At 35.3% G+C, this 23,923-nt stretch overlaps 1 protein-coding gene across 1 annotated transcript; it reads right to left on the reverse strand.

Moving 5' to 3' along the window:
- Positions 1 to 697: 697 nt before the first annotated feature.
- ripk2 (receptor-interacting serine-threonine kinase 2) lies at positions 698 to 22,842 on the reverse strand. Its single transcript, XM_083542446.1, has 12 exons — positions 22,259 to 22,842; positions 10,749 to 10,902; positions 10,117 to 10,272; positions 9,156 to 9,313; positions 8,380 to 8,429; positions 7,563 to 7,724; positions 5,958 to 6,043; positions 4,741 to 4,845; positions 4,384 to 4,477; positions 3,611 to 3,808; positions 1,734 to 3,414; positions 698 to 1,525 (listed from the first exon to the last, which is right to left on the reverse strand). The coding sequence occupies exons 1-11, from the start codon at positions 22,447 to 22,449 to the stop codon at positions 3,032 to 3,034; spliced, it is 1,737 nt and encodes a 578-aa protein (XP_083398572.1). The 5' UTR covers positions 22,450 to 22,842; the 3' UTR covers positions 698 to 1,525; positions 1,734 to 3,031.
- Between the last annotated feature and the right edge of the window lie 1,081 nt (positions 22,843 to 23,923).

Raw genomic sequence — 23,923 nt, forward strand, 5'->3', positions numbered from 1 at the left:
CTTCGAGAGAAAGAAATGAAAGAGGCTGGTGATTGAAGGCCTGTTTATAGATGCAGCCATTTGTTTTGCAGACTTTCCAAACCATTCAATGTAACTATAAATAGATAAAACATGACTTTTTAATAAAAATAAAAAAAATCAAGAAATAAAAAATGACCATCCATTTAATAAAACTTGTATTTGATTGACAGATTAGGTTGACCTTGTTTTACATGAACATGTTATACTGTAAAGCAAATCTCACTACACTTCTAACCACATGTATCAGTCCCTCACAAAGAATCAAAAGCTTTAAACTGTATACTGTTGCCTTCACCTTGATTTATTCTGAGGAGCGCAACAACACAGCAAAGGGAAAATCCAAAACCTTTCAGGTATTTCAGGCTGAACAACATGAAAAGAGAGCGGACAAAAATGCTAATGGTTATCCACATACTTTAATATCACAAAGAACTTGTCTGGAAGTGTCTCATGACGCTCATACTACAGCACATACATAGATCGCATTCCTGACACCTGTACATTGCTACATTGGCTATGCATTGTGGGTAATGTGAACACGTTCTCATGACAGCATCTAGTTTTACAGAAAGAAAGGCAGGAGGCAGCACTTTTTTTTTTTTTTTTTTCTCTAATAGGAGTAATGTTGTGTATGACAAAAATAATCCTCATCATTAAGGCAATGTTCAGTTTGGCACAGAGATTTTTTTATATATATATTTATATTTTATTTAATTAAATTTTTTTTAATCCCCCTATGGACTGGATACGGTATTGCGTTATGACATTCTGATCTATGCTCATGATGGTCTACGGATTGGCACGACATGATGCACAAGCACACCTAAGATCATAACATGCAAATACTTACACTGCTTTAAATACAAATTGTAAATCATAGCCTACAAGTTGTAGCAGATAGGATTCCAAAGCTAGTGTTGCTTGTTTAAACAGCTAACTTAACCAACAACAGCAAAACGGCTAAGCGACCTAGCAAGTCCATCATCTGCAGTGCAAAAACAAAAATGACCCTTTGGGAGCAACCCGGTAGGAGGAAACTTTTATAAAAACCTGAAAATAGATTAACCTAAGGAAATAACATTCTACACTGTCGCAACAAACAGACCAGATGCGTACCAAAAGTACTGAGAAGAAAAGCTCACCGTTTAGTAGTCTAATGGAATAAGTTCTGATAACAGGGTTCAGTTTCATGATAAGGAATTGGGATAAGTGGAATTCAGAGAAATCAGATAGCAATCATGTTGGCTTACAAGGTGGACAAACATTTTTCAGTTTTTCATTCTATGTATGGCTGGGTGAAGATTATATACTGAAAATTATAGTAATAGTTATAGCAAACTTAAAGTACCTTATTTGATGTTCAATTACTTTACCTTCTCGTTTTAAAGGAAGAAATAATAAAAAAAAAAATCTGTTTGCAAACCTACAAATCATGGAACACATCATATATAATATAATATTTTTCCCCTCAAAAACCAGAGCAGAAAACCAGAAGACAAACAGCCTTTGTAAACAGAACAGCGAGTTAAAAGGATACAACAGAAGACATGGCTTATTGTTGATGAGAAGAAAAAGGAAAAGTTTTTGGTAAGAAGACTTGCTATGGACGTATTTAAGCTACCGATCGACTTATTCATGGTTTTTCTTATAAGAAAATACTATAGTACCCTCACATGGCATTAAATGTTTGTGGAAAACCACCTGAAAAACACTGAAAAACCACCTAGCCAACCTAAAGGCATGCAGTTTTATTAAAAAAAAAAAAAAAGAAAAAAAAAAAAAAAGTGTCATTCTGAGATGTTCAATAAAAGCTAACCCTTGAACATTGTCTTAATAATAATTCCTGATTTGGTGTTCTTGTTTTGAGAACATGTTCTGAACTTACAGGTCGCTTTGATAGATACATTTGTATGAACATAACACTCAAATTTGATTACATATTTCTCAGGGCTTCAAAGCACCTTGATCCAATGGGTACTGCTTTTCTCTGCTGCACATCTCTGACACCATGGACTGGCTGTTGCTAGGATATATACTTTTTCTAAGGAATCCAAGTACCTGCTTGGATGGGTACCTCATCTTGTCAAATCATTCAATTCAATTAGTTGCAGAACCGAATGTCCAGGGTTTAAGATTGACCCGATCCAACAACTTCTATAAGTCTAACCCTAAACACATGAGATATTTTACAGCATGGAACAAGCACATTTATATACTTGATGTTCTCATTCATGTACCTAGGAAGGAGGAGCTGGGTCATCTAGTATACCCCCTGGACTCTGAAAAGAAAGACCTCACGCAAAAGTTGAAACTATGCCCGATTTCTTTTTATGCAACCTACGCCGACACAGAATAAGGTGTAAAGTCTAATATGGGGCTTCAGTTACTGTCTCCCATGTTAAGAAGATCAGCATAAGAAGTAATCAGTTGTCAGTTGTATCCAGTGCTGTATGATCCAGTACTAAAAATCTACAAGCTCACGACAAGCCGTTTTTTTTGCACACAGGTCTGTACATACATTTAACTTCAAAATCGTTTACCAGCAAACACACCTTTGACCAGCCTGTAATACCAAGCGAGGACCAGCTATCACAAAGCCAACTGGTCCATAAACATTATTCCGATACATGTCTCAAAAATAAATCAAGCTGAAAGGAAGACGACTTTGTTTTTAGAGGTTTCCATCAAGCCTTGGTAAGACAATGCTGGGAACCACACTGCGCTGTCCTCCTGTCCTATTAACACAAATGATCAGGTCAGCCACAACATAGGAAGATATTGTGGTGTGCTTTGGATTGCTCAATGATCTCCACCCAAGGGAAAAAGACAAGGCAAACTTGAGACCAATCTGGTTAAAAAGAACAAGTGGTCCAGTACAATAACCGAAGCAGTGGAAAGTGCGATTCCTTTAGTACAAAGCCAATGAATGTTCTTCCCAACGAAAAAAAGCAACAAAGCAGGAAAATCCTTTAGCTGTAAATTCCAAAAGTGGCAGTTTTGTGGGAAGAGCTTAGAAGATGTTGCGGATATTATTGCTGGAGGCAGAGAGTGGCGGAGCACTGGCGGCACTGTAGGGCGGAGGAGGTGTCGGAGAAGTGAGGTCCGGATACGGCTGCAGACCCATCTGCTTGTTTTCCTGCAGCTTGCGCACCACCACTCGGCAAAACTCCTCGTTGTGGCGCTCGCAGGTGTCCAGAAGCTTGCGAACTTTGGCGGTGCGTGTCTGTTGGTTGGCCACCAGCTCGTAGTCCTCACGCATGAGTAATTCACGGGCCAGCAGCGCATCCAGGCTTTGGTTTAGACAGGCTTCGGTCATCTGGCGCACAACCTCTTCCCGCCGAGAACTGATCCAACGTGCAGCCGGGCCTTGGATGTCGGACGACATGAGGAAATCTACAAAAAGTTTCAAATCATGCACCAATTACAAATTGGGACTGTTCACATTTTTTAAATAGCTATTTATTTGTTCTGTTTTGTTGTTAGACATATTTGAATTTAGGTTACTTTTACTTGCCAGAAGTCGACCATCAAATAAAGCAAAGGTTTATTTTAATAGAAATAATCTTTAGTGGATTTTGACATACTGTACCTTGTGGATGAGCCTGTAGGGTGAGCGGTTGGATGTTTATGGGTAGGTTGCTCTCACACTGTGGTCTGAGGGGAATGCTGTAGCCGGAGACGAGCTGGGTCACCTGACAATTAGGATTCAGGTTGTTCTGCGACCCCTGGTCAATTAAGGGTTTTGGCGCATCCAAAGGTATGGAAACGACTGACGACAATGGTCCAACTAAGCAAAAAAGGTGGGCATTGTTGTGCTTAAATTGTTACGGTAGTTTATTTTATTCACGACTACATAATTCACAGAGAGATGTAAAAAAAATCTAGAGGTCTTTGTTGCTACAAATGCAGGACAATTCACAGAATGGTATTTAATTGCCAATGCGATCCAATATTAACATTCAACTGCCTTGCTTTTTGGTATGGCTGGAGGATGTCAGAAAAGCTCCTAAAATTCCAAGCTGGAAATTCCCTTTTAAGGGTTGTAATTGGTTTTCCCCTCATATGACATTCAAAGTTAGGTGTGACTTTATTATGGAGGTGGTAGCTCAGTGGTTAAGACTATTGATTACTGATCGGAAGGTCGGGGGTTCAAGCCCCAGTGCCATCAAGTTGCCACTCTTGGGGCTCTTAACTCTTAGTGCTCCAGGGGTGCTGACCCTGAGCTCTGACCTGAGCTTCCTAACATCACTAGGCTATCCAAATAAAAAATTTCACATGAGGTTTGTACAAGAAGCAATGCAGGTTTTATGCTTTATAGCTACAGCAACAATTTCAACCAAAAAATTCAAGAGTAAGGATTACCATGAGAAGGATTAGAGATGGTAAGGTAGCCCGGTTGGGAGATATCCGTGTCCTGGGAAGAGCAAGACCCTGATCCGGATGTAGAGCTGGTATCCTGTCATAGTTCCATCAACAAAAAAAAAAATCATGTTAATAAGATTCCATGTGGGAGGAGAACACAATGCCTGTTTTGCAGTTCAGCTAGCAGGAATCTGAACCATAACTGAAATCAAAGGCATAGTTGGAATTGAAATCACCAAACAAAGTTTGTCCTGTTACGAAACAATTACACATTTTTCCCAAAAAACAGCTTGTAAAATGTAAACAAATTTAAAGCAGAAATATGAGGAATATATAAAATATTAAGAAGACACTGACTGGCCAGGGAGTGTTCTGTTCTTTTAGACTTTTCTCTGTTCCTTTCATGTTCGTCGTTGTCGTCGTCATTGTTGTTGTTGGAGTACAGCTTAATGGTCGCATAAACTACAAACAGAAAACAGACAGATTTAAGGGATGTGGTGATGTGGTTTTTTATTCAAAATACAATAGAAACAAATTTCATTAGAACTTTTTAATGGTTTAGCATTGTGGGCCTTTCCTGGGGGCATGTTACATCTAGTGGACACCATTAAAAACAAAATAGAACACCTTTGGAAACTTGTGTATCTAATGGATGACAATTAAACAACAAGATTCCAGTTTCAACATTGGTTTCTTTTTGGTTTCATTTGTAATGATGTGGACACACTGGTAACAGTTTTAATGGTTACAACAGCTGATGGTTTGGAATTGTAATGTTTTTTTTTTTTTTTTTTAAATTGGCCGGATAATGTTTTTTTCTTGTACTTCAACTCTTGTATTTGTTCACAAACTAGCCTACATTCACATCATATTTGGAATAGTTCATAAGTGTGCATCCTTACGTAAAATATTATTGAACCTCATAGTAACTTATGCTTACTGTTTAGATGGCATAAACGTGAGTATAAATGATCTCAGCAAGCTAGCAGGCTAATGACATATTGCAATATAGACACACTGGTTGGTAAAATTTTGTGGACACTTGATCATAAGATTGGTATGTGCTTTTGGAAAATCCCATTCTAGATTCGGTCCCTATTTGCTGTTGTTAAAAACACCCTCTGTATATTCCAATGCATTAGCCGAGTTGATTAGTGAGAACACTGCATTAGCATTGTACATAAGCATGCACCAAAATCTTATAATAGAAAATAACTTCTGTTTAATAAAAAGGTGGAGGATGAACTGTGGCATTAATGCGCTTCTCATAAGAGTTGCATTTACCTCTTCAGGTTATGTGTATTTGCACTTCTGCTCCCTAGAGAATACCACCACAGCACAGAGGAAGACTGAATAAATACTCAGGGATTTTAAAGTTTACTCTGATAAAGTCACTCTCATTTAGTGTGATCACTGTTTTATTTGAAAAACCAGCAACGCTCCATTTTGATTTCCCATGTTTCCATTGACAAATGGTGGCAAAACCAAAAAACAGTGGCCCCTCTGCAAAACATGAGCATCCGATTTCTCCAAACACATAATACGAACTGAACCGTTTCCTCATTTACACTCACTTTTGACCTTTTGACCTCCAGCACCGCCTCCAAAACGTCGATTTCATCAAACCTCCGTAGCATGGGCTCCAGTTCAATTAGACAGTCTGGCAAAGAAAAAAAAAAAGAAAAAAGAATAGTATACCATGCTACCATGGTAACATATTATGCACAATATAACAATGATAAATGAGGTAAAAGGTTACTGATATCAAAGGTATTGCAGGGACTTTTTTGGAGAACAATTACAAAATCAGATTGAAAGCAGCTGAAAATCAATGCAAATTCTTTCTTTTTTGAAAACTTTTTGGTGCAATTTTGTTAACACCGATACACAAAGATGCATACGATACATATCAAGTATCACAAACATTTTTTGGTCGTATAACCCAGTAGCATATCATACATGGATAAGCAGCAACCAAAAAACACAAATCAATGGCACTAACAACCATTCAGGAAGTGCTAGACAAAATGAGCATCCAAAGCAAGAGTGAGACACACACACACACACACACACACACACACACACACACACACACACACACACACACACACACACACACACACACACACACACACACACACACACACACACAAAAGAGGAACCAATGAAAAAAGCAGCGTGAAGATCAGCAATAAACCAGGCTGCTGCTTGGAGGCAGATCTTTGGATTAGGAGGGTCTTGAAAAGGGAGGACGAAAATAGACATGCTGCTGTGTGGCTGTTACAAAACAGAGCGAGTTGCAATTCTAAGAAACGGCACTGCGAAAGATCAGGCACCGGTCAAATGTGGGTCAGGTTAGTTAGATAACGCTGGAATTTAAGATGCGTTACAATTTCCAAAAGTAATCGTTTACCACCATAAGTAGTTCAAATGTTGAACATGTGCTTATTTACACTGACCAGACATAACATTTTGACCTCCTGCCTTATTGTGTTGGTCCCCTTTTTGCTGCCAAAACAGTCGTGACCCATCGAGCATTAACAGCATGAACTTCTTCAGCAGTTTAAACTACAGAAGCTCCTCTGTTGGATCAGACCACACAGACAAGCCTTCGCTCCCCACATGCATCAATGAGCCTTGGATGCCCACGACCCTGTCGCCGGTTCACCACTGTGCCTTCCTTGGAGCACTTTTGATAGACACTGACCACTGCAGAAAGGGAACATCCCACAAGAGCTGCAGTGGTGGAGACGCTCTGACCCAGTCGTCTAGACGTCACAATTTGGCCCTCGCTTAAATCCTTACGCCCACTTTGTGGATGTCTGGAAGGAGTCTCCAGTTTCAGTGAATTGGCAGAATCGGTTTTTAGACAGAGGAATTGATGCATTGTGCTTACTTGGTAATATTAACATATTAAAGAAAAGAAGAAAGAAGGGGGAAAGAAATAGAGGCTGGAAAGAGAATGAGGGTTTTGTAAGAACAGGATCCAACTCGTGGATATTCCCTTAACTGATAAACTAGAGAGGGACCATATGTACGACAAGTAGAAATGTTTTATAAACAAAGATTTGATGAACTGCTATAAAAGTCTAGGGTTCAAGGTGAGTCAATGAGCCTAGCAAACTTAGCATGGCTAGTTCTACAACTGGAAGGTTAATGGGGAAAGTTGTGCTACTCACTGAGGAATGTGGGGCGCTCGTCGGGATTGGCGGTCCAGCCGCACGTCATAAGGTTGACCAGTGTCTCTCTGCCGGGGATATCACCTGGCAGGCTGTCAAGTCCGGTGTCCGGCCGAGAACCACGCAAGACACTGAACATTATCTGCATGGGGTTGGTCGCATCTGACCAAAAAAAAAGAGAAACACAAGACTCAGCAGACGGAGAAGGAAGTAAAACTCGATTACAATGCTGAGTCAAGCTCGAACCAGTCACACAGATGAGGTGACTGATGAGATACTCAACTTCTGTAGTGTAGGAAGCAAAATTTCATCTGCATTGTGCTTTAATTTGACCAATATACAGAATTCAAATAATAAACTTTTATTCGTGGAAGGGTTTTTTAAACCCCCTGGTTCAAATTTCTTTAAGTTTCTTCCTGATCGTGTACCAACTGTAGCCTCAGATTTTCTGCCGAGTCTGAACTCCAAATTTGGCATGTTGAGATTTTTCTTATTAATTAACAGAATTGCTGCTTAAGGGATTTTTTTTTCACATTATGATATAAACTCTAAAAAAAAAAATCCCAGGTGATCAGAAGTTTCCGTAAATAGCCAGGAAAGGTAGGACTGGAAAACTCCAGGAATGAGCAGGTGTACACATGTTCCAGATTGCCATTGAAATTATGTTTATATTTCAATACCCAAATCTCAATGAACTATAAAAAATAAATGAATGGTGTTTAAAAAAAAAACATGTCTGTTGGCTTGCCAGTTTCAACAAGTTATGCCATTGTGGATTACAACATTTTCACGCACAGACGACTTCAACTTCCACTACCTTCGTAAGGTATTCGCCGAGACAGCACTTCCCACATGATGATGGCGTAACTGTAAGAGGAAGCAGAGAACAGCAGGGTGAACAGGCTGAAACGTTGTCACTCAGGGAATCCCCTTAGAGGAATTAAAAGTCTCACTTCAGTTCGGTCCAACGATTTCAACAATCCCCCTTTGACTAATCTGGGACAAAAACAGGGAGGAACATAATACCCAATCTGTTCACCGGCCGAATTTCTGTACTACAATTATGGCTTCCCGGAGGCCACAGCCTCTTGAAATGAGGAAGTCCGTGCAGGTGCGATGGTTAGTAGGGAGAGCGTTAACTGTTCTTTGTTCTCGGAATAACACATTCAACAAATAGGTGGTTTGATTTATTTAAAACTATGACACATTGTAGTTTTACAGAGTTTCAAGTTACTTTTACTGTTAAAGAACAAGTTAAACGAGTCACCAGACTCCATTTCTAGTGTTGTTAACAGAAAAACTATCAAAGGTAAACTTTTCCTGTCCTGAAGACTTTCCTGTCATGGAACACAGTCTGATTGTCACAAAGTACTGACACTAGAAAATAAAAAGGTTATAAAACCAATAACATATTAAGACAAGAGTGCTTTTCGTTTTACTACCTCAAACGCAAAACGTGTTACAACCTCACAAAAAAAATCTTGTGACCAATCAAAATCGAGAGTTCAACATTATGGTGGTTTAAAAAAAAGACTACATACATTTTATTGCAAAATTAATTAGACATTGAAAATAAAATCATTTTAGGCAGACCTGTACATGTCCTGTTTGACATCCGCTCTCCGAGTCTTGTTGGGTTCGTACTCTTCTGGGGGCATATAGATGACGGTGCCACCCATCTCAGCTGGCTTCGATCCGGAACCTTTGCTAATTGAAAGCTGGCGCCATTTCGACAACCCAAAGTCGGCTATCTGAGAAAACGGAAAGATGAACAACTTGAAAAGTTGCATGACCACCTGCTTAATATTGTGTTTGTCCTCCTTTTGCTGCCAAAACAGTTCTGACTTGTCGAGCATCAAGTGCATGAACTCCTTCAGCAGTCTGAGCTACAGTTTTCTCGGACAAAACGGCCCGGCCTTCGCTCTTCATGTGCATCAATGAGCCTCGGCCGCATACGACCCGGTCGCAGGTTCACCACTTTACCTTCTTTGGTCGTCTAGACGTCACAATTTGGCCCTCGCTTAAATCCTTACGCCCATTTTTCCTGCTTCTAACATCAACTTTGAGGACAAAATGTTCACTATGTTATAATGTAATAATGTTATACCTGGTCGGTGTGTATAAATGTATTCTTGTCTAGGGATAAAACCTTTTTTTTTTTTTTTCAGTTTCTTGGCGTAGGTGACATAGAAATGTCTGTGTGTGAGTTGTTAAAAAAAACAAAAAAAAAACACTATTATTCATAAAAAAATAAAAAAAGACTTTCTGGAACAGAGATGCCTTGAAAAGGAATGCTAAGGTTTTTGGAAATTCTTACTCATGGCTCATGAGTCAAGAGAGTGATCCACTATCGAATCGCATTCCAGCTAAATATGGTAACAGGTCAATAACCGATGGAGGAAGTGGTTCACTAAAACACCAATTGTTCAACCAGGACCCTTGTTTTGGCGTATTGCGAAACAGAGGAAGCGGTGATAAAAAGTTTTTTTTTTTTTTAAATAGCGAAATTTCTGGCAAGCGACAGGTTTTCCTGGTAAAAACTAATCTCACAAACCTTTACGTGGTACTCGCCGTCCAGAAGAATGTTCTGCGTTTTCAGGTCATGGTGGAGCAGCGGTGGAGTCATGTTATGGAGAAAGTTGACGCCCAGAGCGATTTCATACAGAACGCGTAGTCTGAGAGGCCAGGCCACTACTGGATACATGTTTTTCTGAAAGAAAGAAAGAAAGAAAGAAAGAAAGAAAGAAAGAAAGAAAGAAAGAAAGAAAGAAAGAAAGAAAGAAAGAAAGAAAGAAAGAAAGGTAGAAAGAAAGTATGAACAGGAGTTAAAGCTGAGGTAAACAATGTTGCAACAAGTTCGAGACTAGACTAGACTCAACTCCGAAAAATACTAAGCATTATGCTTTGTGGCACATATTTGACCAAAAATCTGAGGAAAATATGTTATAGACTGTTGTTTAAATCCACATAAAGTGATCAAGTGGCCTGTTAATCGGTTCACATAATCATTTAATAACAGAGGTGGCAATATTTGTCTAAACTAATCCATCTAACCTGAAATAACAGAAAAAAACGATATATACGAGGGCTAAAATCTTAAGAACTCTCCCATTGTGGACCAGCTGAACTGCAGTCCAGAACTTCCTATTCCCGAACTAAAACCAGACACAAGGCAGAGGTTCGTACCTCGTGCAGAAGTTCATCCAGAGAGCCATTGGTCATGAATTCGGTGACGATGCAGAAGAACTCAGGCTCGTTGCACACGCCGAAGATCTGGATGATGTGGTTGAACCTGGCCTTGTGAAGCACCTCGGCCTCTTTAAGTAAGCAATTCCTTTCCCTGCAAAGGAAGTGTAATGTGTTGAAAGGAATACAGGATTCCACCATGTGCCTGTGTTAGGCCAAACTATTAGGTCAGATTGTGCAACAGTGACAGAGCTCATCTATATTTCAGTTTCATTTCCAGTCATAGCCTCTCACTCTTTCTCTTTCTTTCAGAAGCTCAGAATTTTCAACACTGAAGAGCTTTGTGTTTTGTAATTCCACGTAATTCCACTACTTCCGACACTGAAGACTCCTTTTAAAGCATAATAAACATCAACATACAACCACACCAACAATGTGCTACAATATTGTTCCTTTGGAAACAATAAATGTATAATTTTTTTTTTTTTTACTATTAATTAATTGATGTCAGAAGACATTGATAGCAGCACTCGAATGGTCACATGCTGACATTTCAGTAAACTGGCAGAACTTCAGTGTTCGGTTACAGTTTAAAAAACATGTGAGACCTCCAAACTCAAATCACAGCCAAAGATTTACTTTCATCAAGATTAAAATAGTACAGTTGTACAGCGTAAAGTCAGACATTGACATCATACAGTCCTACAGTGTACAGTAAAGATTATATTCATAAAGTCTAACTGTAAAGTTATACAGAATACAGATTATAATCGTAAAATCCAACAGTGTACAATCATAAAGATTAAACATTTTAACTGTAAAGTCCTACATTGTAAAATCGTACCGATTATATTCAGAAATTCTTCGAGTAGAAAATCATGCAGATTACAATCGTAAAGTCCTACACTACAATTGTACAGATTACAATTGTAGTGTCCTACAGTGTAAAATCGTATAGTGTATTGCAAATCAAAAATCGTAAAGACCTACCACGTAAAATTGTATAGTAACAGATTATAATAAAGTACTGAAGTCATTTAAATTATGACTGTAGACATACAATATAAAATCCTACATTTTATATGCATATAAACATGAACATACATCCTATAAAAGTGTAAAGTCATACAAATTACACATTCAATTCATAAAGTCCTGAGGTGTAAAATTTTACAATATATAATCAGAAAGTCCTACAGTGTTAAATCATACAGATTCTAATTTAAAAAATCCTACAATGTAAAGTACTATAGATTACATAATAAATTTGTAAAGTCCTACAGTGTAAAGTACTATAGATTACATATTAAATTTGTAAAGTAATACAGTGTAAAGTACTATAGATTACATTTGTAAAGTTCTACAGTGTAAAGTACTATAGATTACATATTAAATTTGTAAAAAACTACAGTATAAAGTACTATAGATTACATATTAAATTTGTAAAGTTCTACAGTGTAAAGTACTATAGATTACATATTCAATTAGTAAAGTCCCACAGTGTAAAGAACTATAGATTACATATTAAATTTGTAAAGTCCTACAGTGTAAAGAACTATAGATTACATATTACATTTGTAAAGTCCTTCAGTGTAAAGTCGCATAGATTCCAATCAAATTTTCGACAATGTAGTCTTACAGATTACAATCATAAAACCCTACAGTTTTAAATCACACAGATTACAAATCATAATTTGAAAGTGGTATAGTCTACAGTATATAATCATAAAATCCCACAGAGCAAAATCATACAGATTGCAGATTATAAGAACAAAGTCGTACAAATTACAGAATATAATTACCAAATTTCTACATTGTATTGCTGAGCTGATTACAGATTATAATTCTAAAATCCTCCAGCGTAAAGTCCTACAGAATATAATCATAAAGTCCAATAGTGCAAAGTCATAAAGACTACAGATTATTATCATAAATCCTACAATGTTAAGTAGTATAAAGTACAGATTATAATTATTAAATCTGACAGTGTAAAGTAGTGTTGATTACAGATTAAAATCAAAGCCCTTCAGACTAAAATCATTAAGTTCTCTTCAGGGTAAAATTATTCGGATTATAATCGTCCTACAGTGTAAAAATCCTATAGATTATAAAATCCCACACTGTAAAATTGTACAGATTACAGACCATAATCATAAAGTCCTACATTGTAAAGTCACGCAGATCTATACAATGAACTCCTACAGACTATAATCATAAAGTTCTCCAGTAAAAGGCGAATATATTTTTATTTATCAGTGTAAAATCGTCCAGATTACAGTCATTCATTCATTCATTCATTCATTTTCTCCCGCTTATCTGTAATTTGGGTCGCGGGGGCAGCAGTCTAAGCAGGGACCCCCGGAGTATAGAGGGTTAAGGGCCTTGCTCAAGGGCCCAAGAGTGGCAGCTTGGCGATACCGGGGCTTGAACCCCAGACCTCCCGATCGGCAACCCAGCGCCTTAACCGCTGGCGCCACCACTCCCCCCAGATTACAGTCATACAATGTAAAATCAGTACAGATTATAAATCATACAGTGTAAAATCCTACAGATTACAGATTATAATAAAGTCTTAAAGTATGAAATTGTACACACTACAGATCATAAAGTCCTACATTGCAGAGTTTTACAGAATAACATGATAAATTCCTACAAAGTATAGTCCTTGAAGTCATACAGTGTAAAATCGTATAGATTACAGATTATGATCGTCAAGTCCTACGGTGTAAATCACAGATATAAATCATACAGTGTAGAATCTTACAGATTACAGATTATAATAATAAAGTCATAAAGTATGAAATCATACACACTACAGATCATAAATTCCTACATTGCAAAGTCTTACAGATTAATATAATAAACTTCTACAGACTATAATCCTTCAAGTCCTACAGTGTAAAATCGTATAGATTACAGATTATGATCGTCAAGTACTACAGTGTAAAATCTTACAGATTATAATCGTCAAGTCCTACAGTGTAAAACAGTACAGATTATAAATCATACAGTGTAAAATCTTACAGATTCTGATCGTCAAGTCCTACAGTGTAAAATCTTACAGATTATGATCGTCAAGTCCTACAGTGTAAAACAGTACAGATTATAAATCATACAGTGTAAAATCTTAGGTTATGATCGTCAAGTCCTACAGTGTAAAATCGTATAGATTACAGATTATGATCGTCAAGTCCTACAGTGTAAAATTTTACAGATTAGAATCAAGTCCGACAGTGTAAAACAGTACAGATTATAAATCATACAGTGTAAAATCTTACAGATTATGATCGTCAAGTCCTACAGTGTAAAATCATAAAGATTACAGATTATGATTGTCAAATCCTACAGTGTAAAATCGTAAAGATTACAGATTATGATCATCAAATCCTACAGTGTAAAATCATAAAGATTACAGATTATGATCGTCAAGTCCTACAGTGTAAAATCGTAAAGATTACAGATTATGATCGTCAAATCCTACAGTGTAAAATCATATAGATTACAGATTAGGATAGTCAAGTCCTACAGTGTAAAATTGTAAAAATTACAGATTATGATCGTCAAGTCCTAGTGTAAAATCTTACAGATTATAATCATCAAGTCCTACAGTGTAAAAAGTACATATACATTGCATAAAATAAACTCCTACAGACTATAATCCTTGAAGTCCTACAGTGTAAAATCGTATAGATTACAGATCATGATCGTCAAGTCCTACGGTGTAAAAAGTACAGATTATAAACCATACAGTACTATTATAATCTGTAAGATTTTTACAGTCTAAAACGATGAAATCGTACAGACTACAGATCATAAATTCCTACAGATTATTATAATACACTCCCACAGACTATAATCCTTGAAGTCCTACAGTGTAAAAACAGTACAGATTATTAAACATACAGTGTAAAATCGTATAGATTACAGATTATGATCGTCAAGTACTACAGTGTAAAATCTTACAGATTATAATCGTCAAGTCCTACAGTGTAAAACAGTACAGATTATAAATCATACAGTGTAAAATCTTACAGATTCTGATCGTCAAGTCCTACAGTGTAAAATCTTACAGATTATGATCGTCAAGTCCTACAGTGTAAAACAGTACAGATTATAAATCATAGTGTAAAATCTTACAGATTCTGATCGTCAAGTCCTACAGTGGAAAATCTTACAGATTATGATCGTCAAGTCCTACAGTGTAAAACAGTACAGATTATAAATCATACAGTGTAAAATCTTAGATTATGATCGTCAAGTCCTACAGTGTAAAATCGTAAAGATTACAGATTATGATCGTCAAATCCTACAGTGTAAAATCGTATAGATTACAGATTAGGATAGTCAAGTCCTACAGTGTAAAATTGTAAAAATTACAGATTATGATCGTTAAGTCCTAGTGTAAAATCTTACAGATTATAATCATCAAGTCCTACAGTGTAAAACAGTACAGATTATAAATCATACAGTGTAAAATCTTACAGATTATGATCGTCAAGTCCTACAGTGTAAAACAGTACAGATTATAAATCATAAAGTGTAAAATCTTACAGATTATGATCGTCAAGTCCTACAGTGTAAAATCGTAAAGATTACAGATTATGATTGTCAAATCCTACAGTGTAAAATCATAAAGATTACAGATTATGATCGTCAAGTCCTACAGTGTAAAATCGTAAAGATTACAGATTATGATCGTCAAATCCTACAGTGTAAAATCGTATAGATTACAGATTAGGATAGTCAAGTCCTACAGTGTAAAATTGTAAAAATTACAGATTATGATCGTCAAGTCCTAGTGTAAAATCTTACAGATTATAATCATCAAGTCCTACAGTGTAAAAAGTACATATACATTGCATAAAATAAACTCCTACAGACTATAATCCTTGAAGTCCTACAGTGTAAAATCGTATAGATTACAGATCATGATCGTCAAGTCCTACGGTGTAAAAAGTACAGATTATAAACCATACAGTACTATTATAATCTGTAAGATTTTTACAGTCTAAAACGATGAAATCGTACAGACTACAGATCATAAATTCCTACAGATTATTATAATACACTCCCACAGACTATAATCCTTGAAGTCCTACAGTGTAAAAACAGTACAGATTATTAAACATACAGTGTAAAATCGTATAGATTACAGATTATGATCGTCAAGTACTACAGTGTAAAATCTTACAGATTATAATCGTCAAGTCCTACAGTGTAAAACAGTACAGATTATAAATCATACAGTGTAAAATCTTACAGATTCTGATCGTCAAGTCCTACAGTGTAAAATCTTACAGATTATGATCGTCAAGTCCTACAGTGTAAAACAGTACAGATTATAAATCATAGTGTAAAATCTTACAGATTCTGATCGTCAAGTCCTACAGTGGAAAATCTTACAGATTATGATCGTCAAGTCCTACAGTGTAAAACAGTACAGATTATAAATCATACAGTGTAAAATCTTAGATTATGATCGTCAAGTCCTACAGTGTAAAATCGTAAAGATTACAGATTATGATCGTCAAATCCTACAGTGTAAAATCGTATAGATTACAGATTAGGATAGTCAAGTCCTACAGTGTAAAATTGTAAAAATTACAGATTATGATCGTTAAGTCCTAGTGTAAAATCTTACAGATTATAATCATCAAGTCCTACAGTGTAAAACAGTACAGATTATAAATCATACAGTGTAAAATCTTACAGATTATGATCGTCAAGTCCTACAGTGTAAAACAGTACAGATTATAAATCATAAAGTGTAAAATCTTACAGATTATGATCGTCAAGTCCTACAGTGTAAAATCGTAAAGATTACAGATTATGATTGTCAAATCCTACAGTGTAAAATCATAAAGATTACAGATTATGATCGTCAAGTCCTACAGTGTAAAATCGTAAAGATTACAGATTATGATCGTCAAATCCTACAGTGTAAAATCGTATAGATTACAGATTAGGATAGTCAAGTCCTACAGTGTAAAATTGTAAAAATTACAGATTATGATCGTCAAGTCCTAGTGTAAAATCTTACAGATTATAATCATCAAGTCCTACAGTGTAAAAAGTACATATACATTGCATAAAATAAACTCCTACAGACTATAATCCTTGAAGTCCTACAGTGTAAAATCGTATAGATTACAGATAATGATCGTCAAGTCCTACGGTGTAAAAAGTACAGATTATAAACCATACAGTACTATTATAATCTGTAAGATTTTTACAGTCTAAAACGATGAAATCGTACAGACTACAGATCATAAATTCCTACAGATTATTATAATACACTCCCACAGACTATAATCCTTGAAGTCCTACAGTGTAAAAACAGTACAGATTATTAAACATACAGTGTAAAATCGTATAGATTACAGATTATGATCGTCAAGTACTACAGTGTAAAATCTTACAGATTATAATCGTCAAGTCCTACAGTGTAAAACAGTACAGATTATAAATCATACAGTGTAAAATCTTACAGATTCTGATCGTCAAGTCCTACAGTGTAAAATCTTACAGATTATGATCGTCAAGTCCTACAGTGTAAAACAGTACAGATTATAAATCATAGTGTAAAATCTTACAGATTCTGATCGTCAAGTCCTACAGTGGAAAATCTTACAGATTATGATCGTCAAGTCCTACAGTGTAAAACAGTACAGATTATAAATCATACAGTGTAAAATCTTAGATTATGATCGTCAAGTCCTACAGTGTAAAATCGTAAAGATTACAGATTATGATCGTCAAATCCTACAGTGTAAAATCGTATAGATTACAGATTAGGATAGTCAAGTCCTACAGTGTAAAATTGTAAAAATTACAGATTATGATCGTTAAGTCCTAGTGTAAAATCTTACAGATTATAATCATCAAGTCCTACAGTGTAAAACAGTACAGATTATAAATCATACAGTGTAAAATCTTACAGATTATGATCGTCAAGTCCTACAGTGTAAAACAGTACAGATTATAAATCATAAAGTGTAAAATCTTACAGATTATGATCGTCAAGTCCTACAGTGTAAAATCGTAAAGATTACAGATTATGATTGTCAAATCCTACAGTGTAAAATCATAAAGATTACAGATTATGATCGTCAAGTCCTACAGTGTAAAATCGTAAAGATTACAGATTATGATCGTCAAATCCTACAGTGTAAAATCGTATAGATTACAGATTAGGATAGTCAAGTCCTACAGTGTAAAATTGTAAAAATTACAGATTATGATCGTCAAGTCCTAGTGTAAAATCTTACAGATTATAATCATCAAGTCCTACAGTGTAAAAAGTACATATACATTGCATAAAATAAACTCCTACAGACTATAATCCTTGAAGTCCTACAGTGTAAAATCGTATAGATTACAGATAATGATCGTCAAGTCCTACGGTGTAAAAAGTACAGATTATAAACCATACAGTACTATTATAATCTGTAAGATTTTTACAGTCTAAAACGATGAAATCGTACAGACTACAGATCATAAATTCCTACAGATTATTATAATACACTCCCACAGACTATAATCCTTGAAGTCCTACAGTGTAAAAACAGTACAGATTATTAAACATACAGTGTAAAATCGTATAGATTACAGATTATGATCGTCAAGTACTACAGTGTAAAATCTTACAGATTATAATCGTCAAGTCCTACAGTGTAAAACAGTACAGATTATAAATCATACAGTGTAAAATCTTACAGATTCTGATCGTCAAGTCCTACAGTGTAAAATCTTACAGATTATGATCGTCAAGTCCTACAGTGTAAAACAGTACAGATTATAAATCATAGTGTAAAATCTTACAGATTCTGATCGTCAAGTCCTACAGTGGAAAATCTTACAGATTATGATCGTCAAGTCCTACAGTGTAAAACAGTACAGATTATAAATCATACAGTGTAAAATCTTAGATTATGATCGTCAAGTCCTACAGTGTAAAATCGTAAAGATTACAGATTATGATCGTCAAATCCTACAGTGTAAAATCGTATAGATTACAGATTAGGATAGTCAAGTCCTACAGTGTAAAATTGTAAAAATTACAGATTATGATCGTTAAGTCCTAGTGTAAAATCTTACAGATTATAATCATCAAGTCCTACAGTGTAAAACAGTACAGATTATAAATCATACAGTGTAAAATCTTACAGATTATGATCGTCAAGTCCTACAGTGTAAAACAGTACAGATTATAAATCATAAAGTGTAAAATCTTACAGATTATGATCGTCAAGTCCTACAGTGTAAAATCGTAAAGATTACAGATTATGATTGTCAAATCCTACAGTGTAAAATCATAAAGATTACAGATTATGATCGTCAAGTCCTACAGTGTAAAATCGTAAAGATTACAGATTATGATCGTCAAATCCTACAGTGTAAAATCGTATAGATTACAGATTAGGATAGTCAAGTCCTACAGTGTAAAATTGTAAAAATTACAGATTATGATCGTCAAGTCCTAGTGTAAAATCTTACAGATTATAATCATCAAGTCCTACAGTGTAAAAAGTACATATACATTGCATAAAATAAACTCCTACAGACTATAATCCTTGAAGTCCTACAGTGTAAAATCGTATAGATTACAGATCATGATCGTCAAGTCCTACGGTGTAAAAAGTACAGATTATAAACCATACAGTACTATTATAATCTGTAAGATTTTTACAGTCTAAAACGATGAAATCGTACAGACTACAGATCATAAATTCCTACAGATTATTATAATACACTCCCACAGACTATAATCCTTGAAGTCCTACAGTGTAAAAACAGTACAGATTATTAAACATACAGTGTAAAATCGTATAGATTACAGATTATGATCGTCAAGTACTACAGTGTAAAATCTTACAGATTATAATCGTCAAGTCCTACAGTGTAAAACAGTACAGATTATAAATCATACAGTGTAAAATCTTACAGATTCTGATCGTCAAGTCCTACAGTGTAAAATCTTACAGATTATGATCGTCAAGTCCTACAGTGTAAAACAGTACAGATTATAAATCATAGTGTAAAATCTTACAGATTCTGATCGTCAAGTCCTACAGTGGAAAATCTTACAGATTATGATCGTCAAGTCCTACAGTGTAAAACAGTACAGATTATAAATCATACAGTGTAAAATCTTAGATTATGATCGTCAAGTCCTACAGTGTAAAATCGTAAAGATTACAGATTATGATCGTCAAATCCTACAGTGTAAAATCGTATAGATTACAGATTAGGATAGTCAAGTCCTACAGTGTAAAATTGTAAAAATTACAGATTATGATCGTTAAGTCCTAGTGTAAAATCTTACAGATTATAATCATCAAGTCCTACAGTGTAAAACAGTACAGATTATAAATCATACAGTGTAAAATCTTACAGATTATGATCGTCAAGTCCTACAGTGTAAAACAGTACAGATTATAAATCATAAAGTGTAAAATCTTACAGATTATGATCGTCAAGTCCTACAGTGTAAAATCGTAAAGATTAAAGATTATGATTGTCAAATCCTACAGTGTAAAATCATAAAGATTACAGATTATGATCGTCAAGTCCTACAGTGTAAAATCGTAAAGATTACAGATTATGATCGTCAAATCCTACAGTGTAAAATCGTATAGATTACAGATTAGGATAGTCAAGTCCTACAGTGTAAAATTGTAAAAATTACAGATTATGATCGTCAAGTCCTAGTGTAAAATCTTACAGATTATAATCATCAAGTCCTACAGTGTAAAAAGTACATATACATTGCATAAAATAAACTCCTACAGACTATAATCCTTGAAGTCCTACAGTGTAAAATCGTATAGATTACAGATAATGATCGTCAAGTCCTACGGTGTAAAAAGTACAGATTATAAACCATACAGTACTATTATAATCTGTAAGATTTTTACAGTCTAAAACGATGAAATCGTACAGACTACAGATCATAAATTCCTACAGATTATTATAATACACTCCCACAGACTATAATCCTTGAAGTCCTACAGTGTAAAAACAGTACAGATTATTAAACATACAGTGTAAAATCGTATAGATTACAGATTATGATCGTCAAGTACTACAGTGTAAAATCTTACAGATTATAATCGTCAAGTCCTACAGTGTAAAACAGTACAGATTATAAATCATACAGTGTAAAATCTTACAGATTCTGATCGTCAAGTCCTACAGTGTAAAATCTTACAGATTATGATCGTCAAGTCCTACAGTGTAAAACAGTACAGATTATAAATCATAGTGTAAAATCTTACAGATTCTGATCGTCAAGTCCTACAGTGTAAAACAGTACAGATTATAAATCATACAGTGTAAAATCTTAGATTATGATCGTCAAGTCCTACAGTGTAAAATCGTAAAGATTACAGATTATGATCGTCAAATCCTACAGTGTAAAATCGTATAGATTACAGATTAGGATAGTCAAGTCCTACAGTGTAAAATTGTAAAAATTACAGATTATGATCGTCAAGTCCTAGTGTAAAATCTTACAGATTATAATCATCAAGTCCTACAGTGTAAAACAGTACAGATTATAAATCATACAGTGTAAAATCTTACAGATTATGATCGTCAAGTCCTACAGTGTAAAACAGTACAGATTATAAATCATAAAGTGTAAAATCTTACAGATTATGATCGTCAAGTCCTACAGTGTAAAATCGTAAAGATTACAGATTATGATTGTCAAATCCTACAGTGTAAAATCGTAAAGATTACAGATTATGATCGTCAAGTCCTACAGTGTAAAATCGTAAAGATTACAGATTATGATCGTCAAATCCTACAGTGTAAAATCGTATAGATTACAGATTAGGATAGTCAAGTCCTACAGTGTAAAATTGTAAAAATTACAGATTATGATCGTCAAGTCCTAGTGTAAAATCTTACAGATTATAATCATCAAGTCCTACAGTGTAAAAAGTACATATACATTGCATAAAATAAACTCCTACAGACTATAATCCTTGAAGTCCTACAGTGTAAAATCGTATAGATTACAGATAATGATCGTCAAGTCCTACGGTGTAAAAAGTACAGATTATAAACCATACAGTACTATTATAATCTGTAAGATTTTTACAGTCTAAAACGATGAAATCGTACAGACTACAGATCATAAATTCCTACAGATTATTATAATACACTCCCACAGACTATAATCCTTGAAGTCCTACAGTGTAAAAACAGTACAGATTATTAAACATACAGTGTAAAATCGTGTAGATTCCAGATTATGAGCTCCTGCAGTGGAAACTCGTACACATGCTCAGATGAAAATCGGAAAGTCGGCAATTTTGTTTTGTTGATGTTTTTTTGACAGATGAATAGTTGCAGCTTGTGACCCAAACAAGTTACTTTTTTATACATTGAAACAAACAAACAAACAAAACAAAACAACAGCTACACACACACACACACACACACACACACACACACACACACACACACACACACACAGAGAGTGAAGAAGTGGAAGTTCCTACCTTTCCCCGACCGGGGAGTCCAGTTTTAAGCACTTAATGGCGACGGTGGTGCGCCAGTCGCTGTGCTGCGCTCGGAACACGGTACCGAACCCGCCCTTGCTGATGTAGTGCAGGTCGGTGAGTTTGCGGTACGGGATCACCGGCAGTGTGCTGGTCAGACTGCACAGGTTCACACAACCAGCCTGGTCCATGCTGAAGCCTCACTCAGATAACGGCATTCCGGCACGCACACAAACACTGAGTCACCCAGACACCCAGATCAGGACTTCACCAACACTTCTTCTTCTTCTTCTCCCCTCCTCTTCCTCCTCCTCCTCTCTAATGATAATGATAATGATAATTATCCAATAAAATAAAAATCCGGCACTCAATCAGATACAAAATACCCCTTTCACACACCCACACTGCCTCCTGATCACAATCCTGTTCACACACACACACCGATCTTAATCAAAACCTGATAAGGCGCGTGACTGTCTCAAGTCGGATCTTTAAGGGTCTGTCGTAGGTGCGCAAAAAGATCACACCGATCCGACCGCATTGGCGCGTTATTAATTCGCGTTCTTCCCCCTACCCGTATTCCGTCAGACTCCGCCCACCTGGCGTGTGATTGGATAGGAGTTGTTACATAAAAACACCCCATCCACTTTTATAAAAAAATAAAAATAAATGTAAAAAAAAAAAAAATAATAAAATAATAATAATAATAATAATAATAATAAAAATGATATATATGCAAGCATGACTTTTTTTTTTTATATATTTTTTTTTACATTTAATTTTTGGATTCTAAATTAATTCATAAAATTATATATAAGTAATAACAATATTATTGATAAAATAAAAACTTTCAGCTTCATGTCTTTAATAGCAAAAATACAATTATTAAAATATAGATTAAAATATCATTTGAAGTTATTGAGACTGAAACAAGGTACAGGTTTATAGTGAGAACTGAGCAGATGCAGCAATAATAATAAGAATAATAATAATAATTATTATTATTAATTATTAATTATTAAAGTATTATTATTATTATTGGACATGTAGCATTGCTATTGCAAGCCTTATGCGTTGGTATGTGTGAATTCTAATAAATAAATGCTAATAAATATATTAAGAAATAAGCAAACAAATAAACATATAAACAAATAATAATAAAGTGAAACGAAAATGATCATCTACAGCACGTTTTTTTTTTTTTGGCCACAACCATGTACAGTGATTGACATCCCAACTGTCCAATCAGCGCACAGGAAGCGGGGTTAGCACGAGCCGTTTTGCTGGAAGCCTTGAAGTTACTTCCGGGTTTAAAAAAAAAACTAAATTTTGTCTATTTAATCACTCTTTTTTGAAAAGCTTTCATTTAGAAACGTGTTTTTTTTATGTATAAATAAACACAAATAAGCTCATTAAATAAATAAAAAAAAGGGTTATGGATTAACTGGTGCATTTCATGAACCAGCACATGGTTTCCAGTCACATGGCGTCCATGATACAGAACTGTTTATTATTGTGCATTAATTCAGAAATGAATAAAGCTCCAGCTGTGTTCAGATTTCTGACAAGTGAACCTGATGATCTCCCATAATGCACAGTTGAATCCAGGCCTAGAGCCAAGTAGTCTGGGAATTCCCATGATGTAATCAGCTTATAATAGGTTTC

This window comes from Silurus aristotelis (genome assembly GCF_946808225.1).
Source record: "Silurus aristotelis genome assembly, chromosome: 5".
Taxonomy (NCBI): domain Eukaryota; kingdom Metazoa; phylum Chordata; class Actinopteri; order Siluriformes; family Siluridae; genus Silurus; species Silurus aristotelis.

Bases quoted from the DNA above. Each gene is read 5' to 3' on its own strand.
- ripk2 (XM_083542446.1), bottom strand. From the start codon at position 22,449: ATGGACCAGGCTGGTTGTGTGAACCTGTGCAGTCTGACCAGCACACTG. The intron at 7,725-8,379 runs GTAGTGGAAGTT...TTTTTTGGTCAG, and splicing joins TCGGCGAATACCTTACGAAG to ATGCGACCAACCCCATGCAG. The intron at 4,846-5,957 runs GTGAGTGTAAAT...TTCTGTTTGTAG, and splicing joins TGGAGGTCAAAAGGTCAAAA to TTTATGCGACCATTAAGCTG.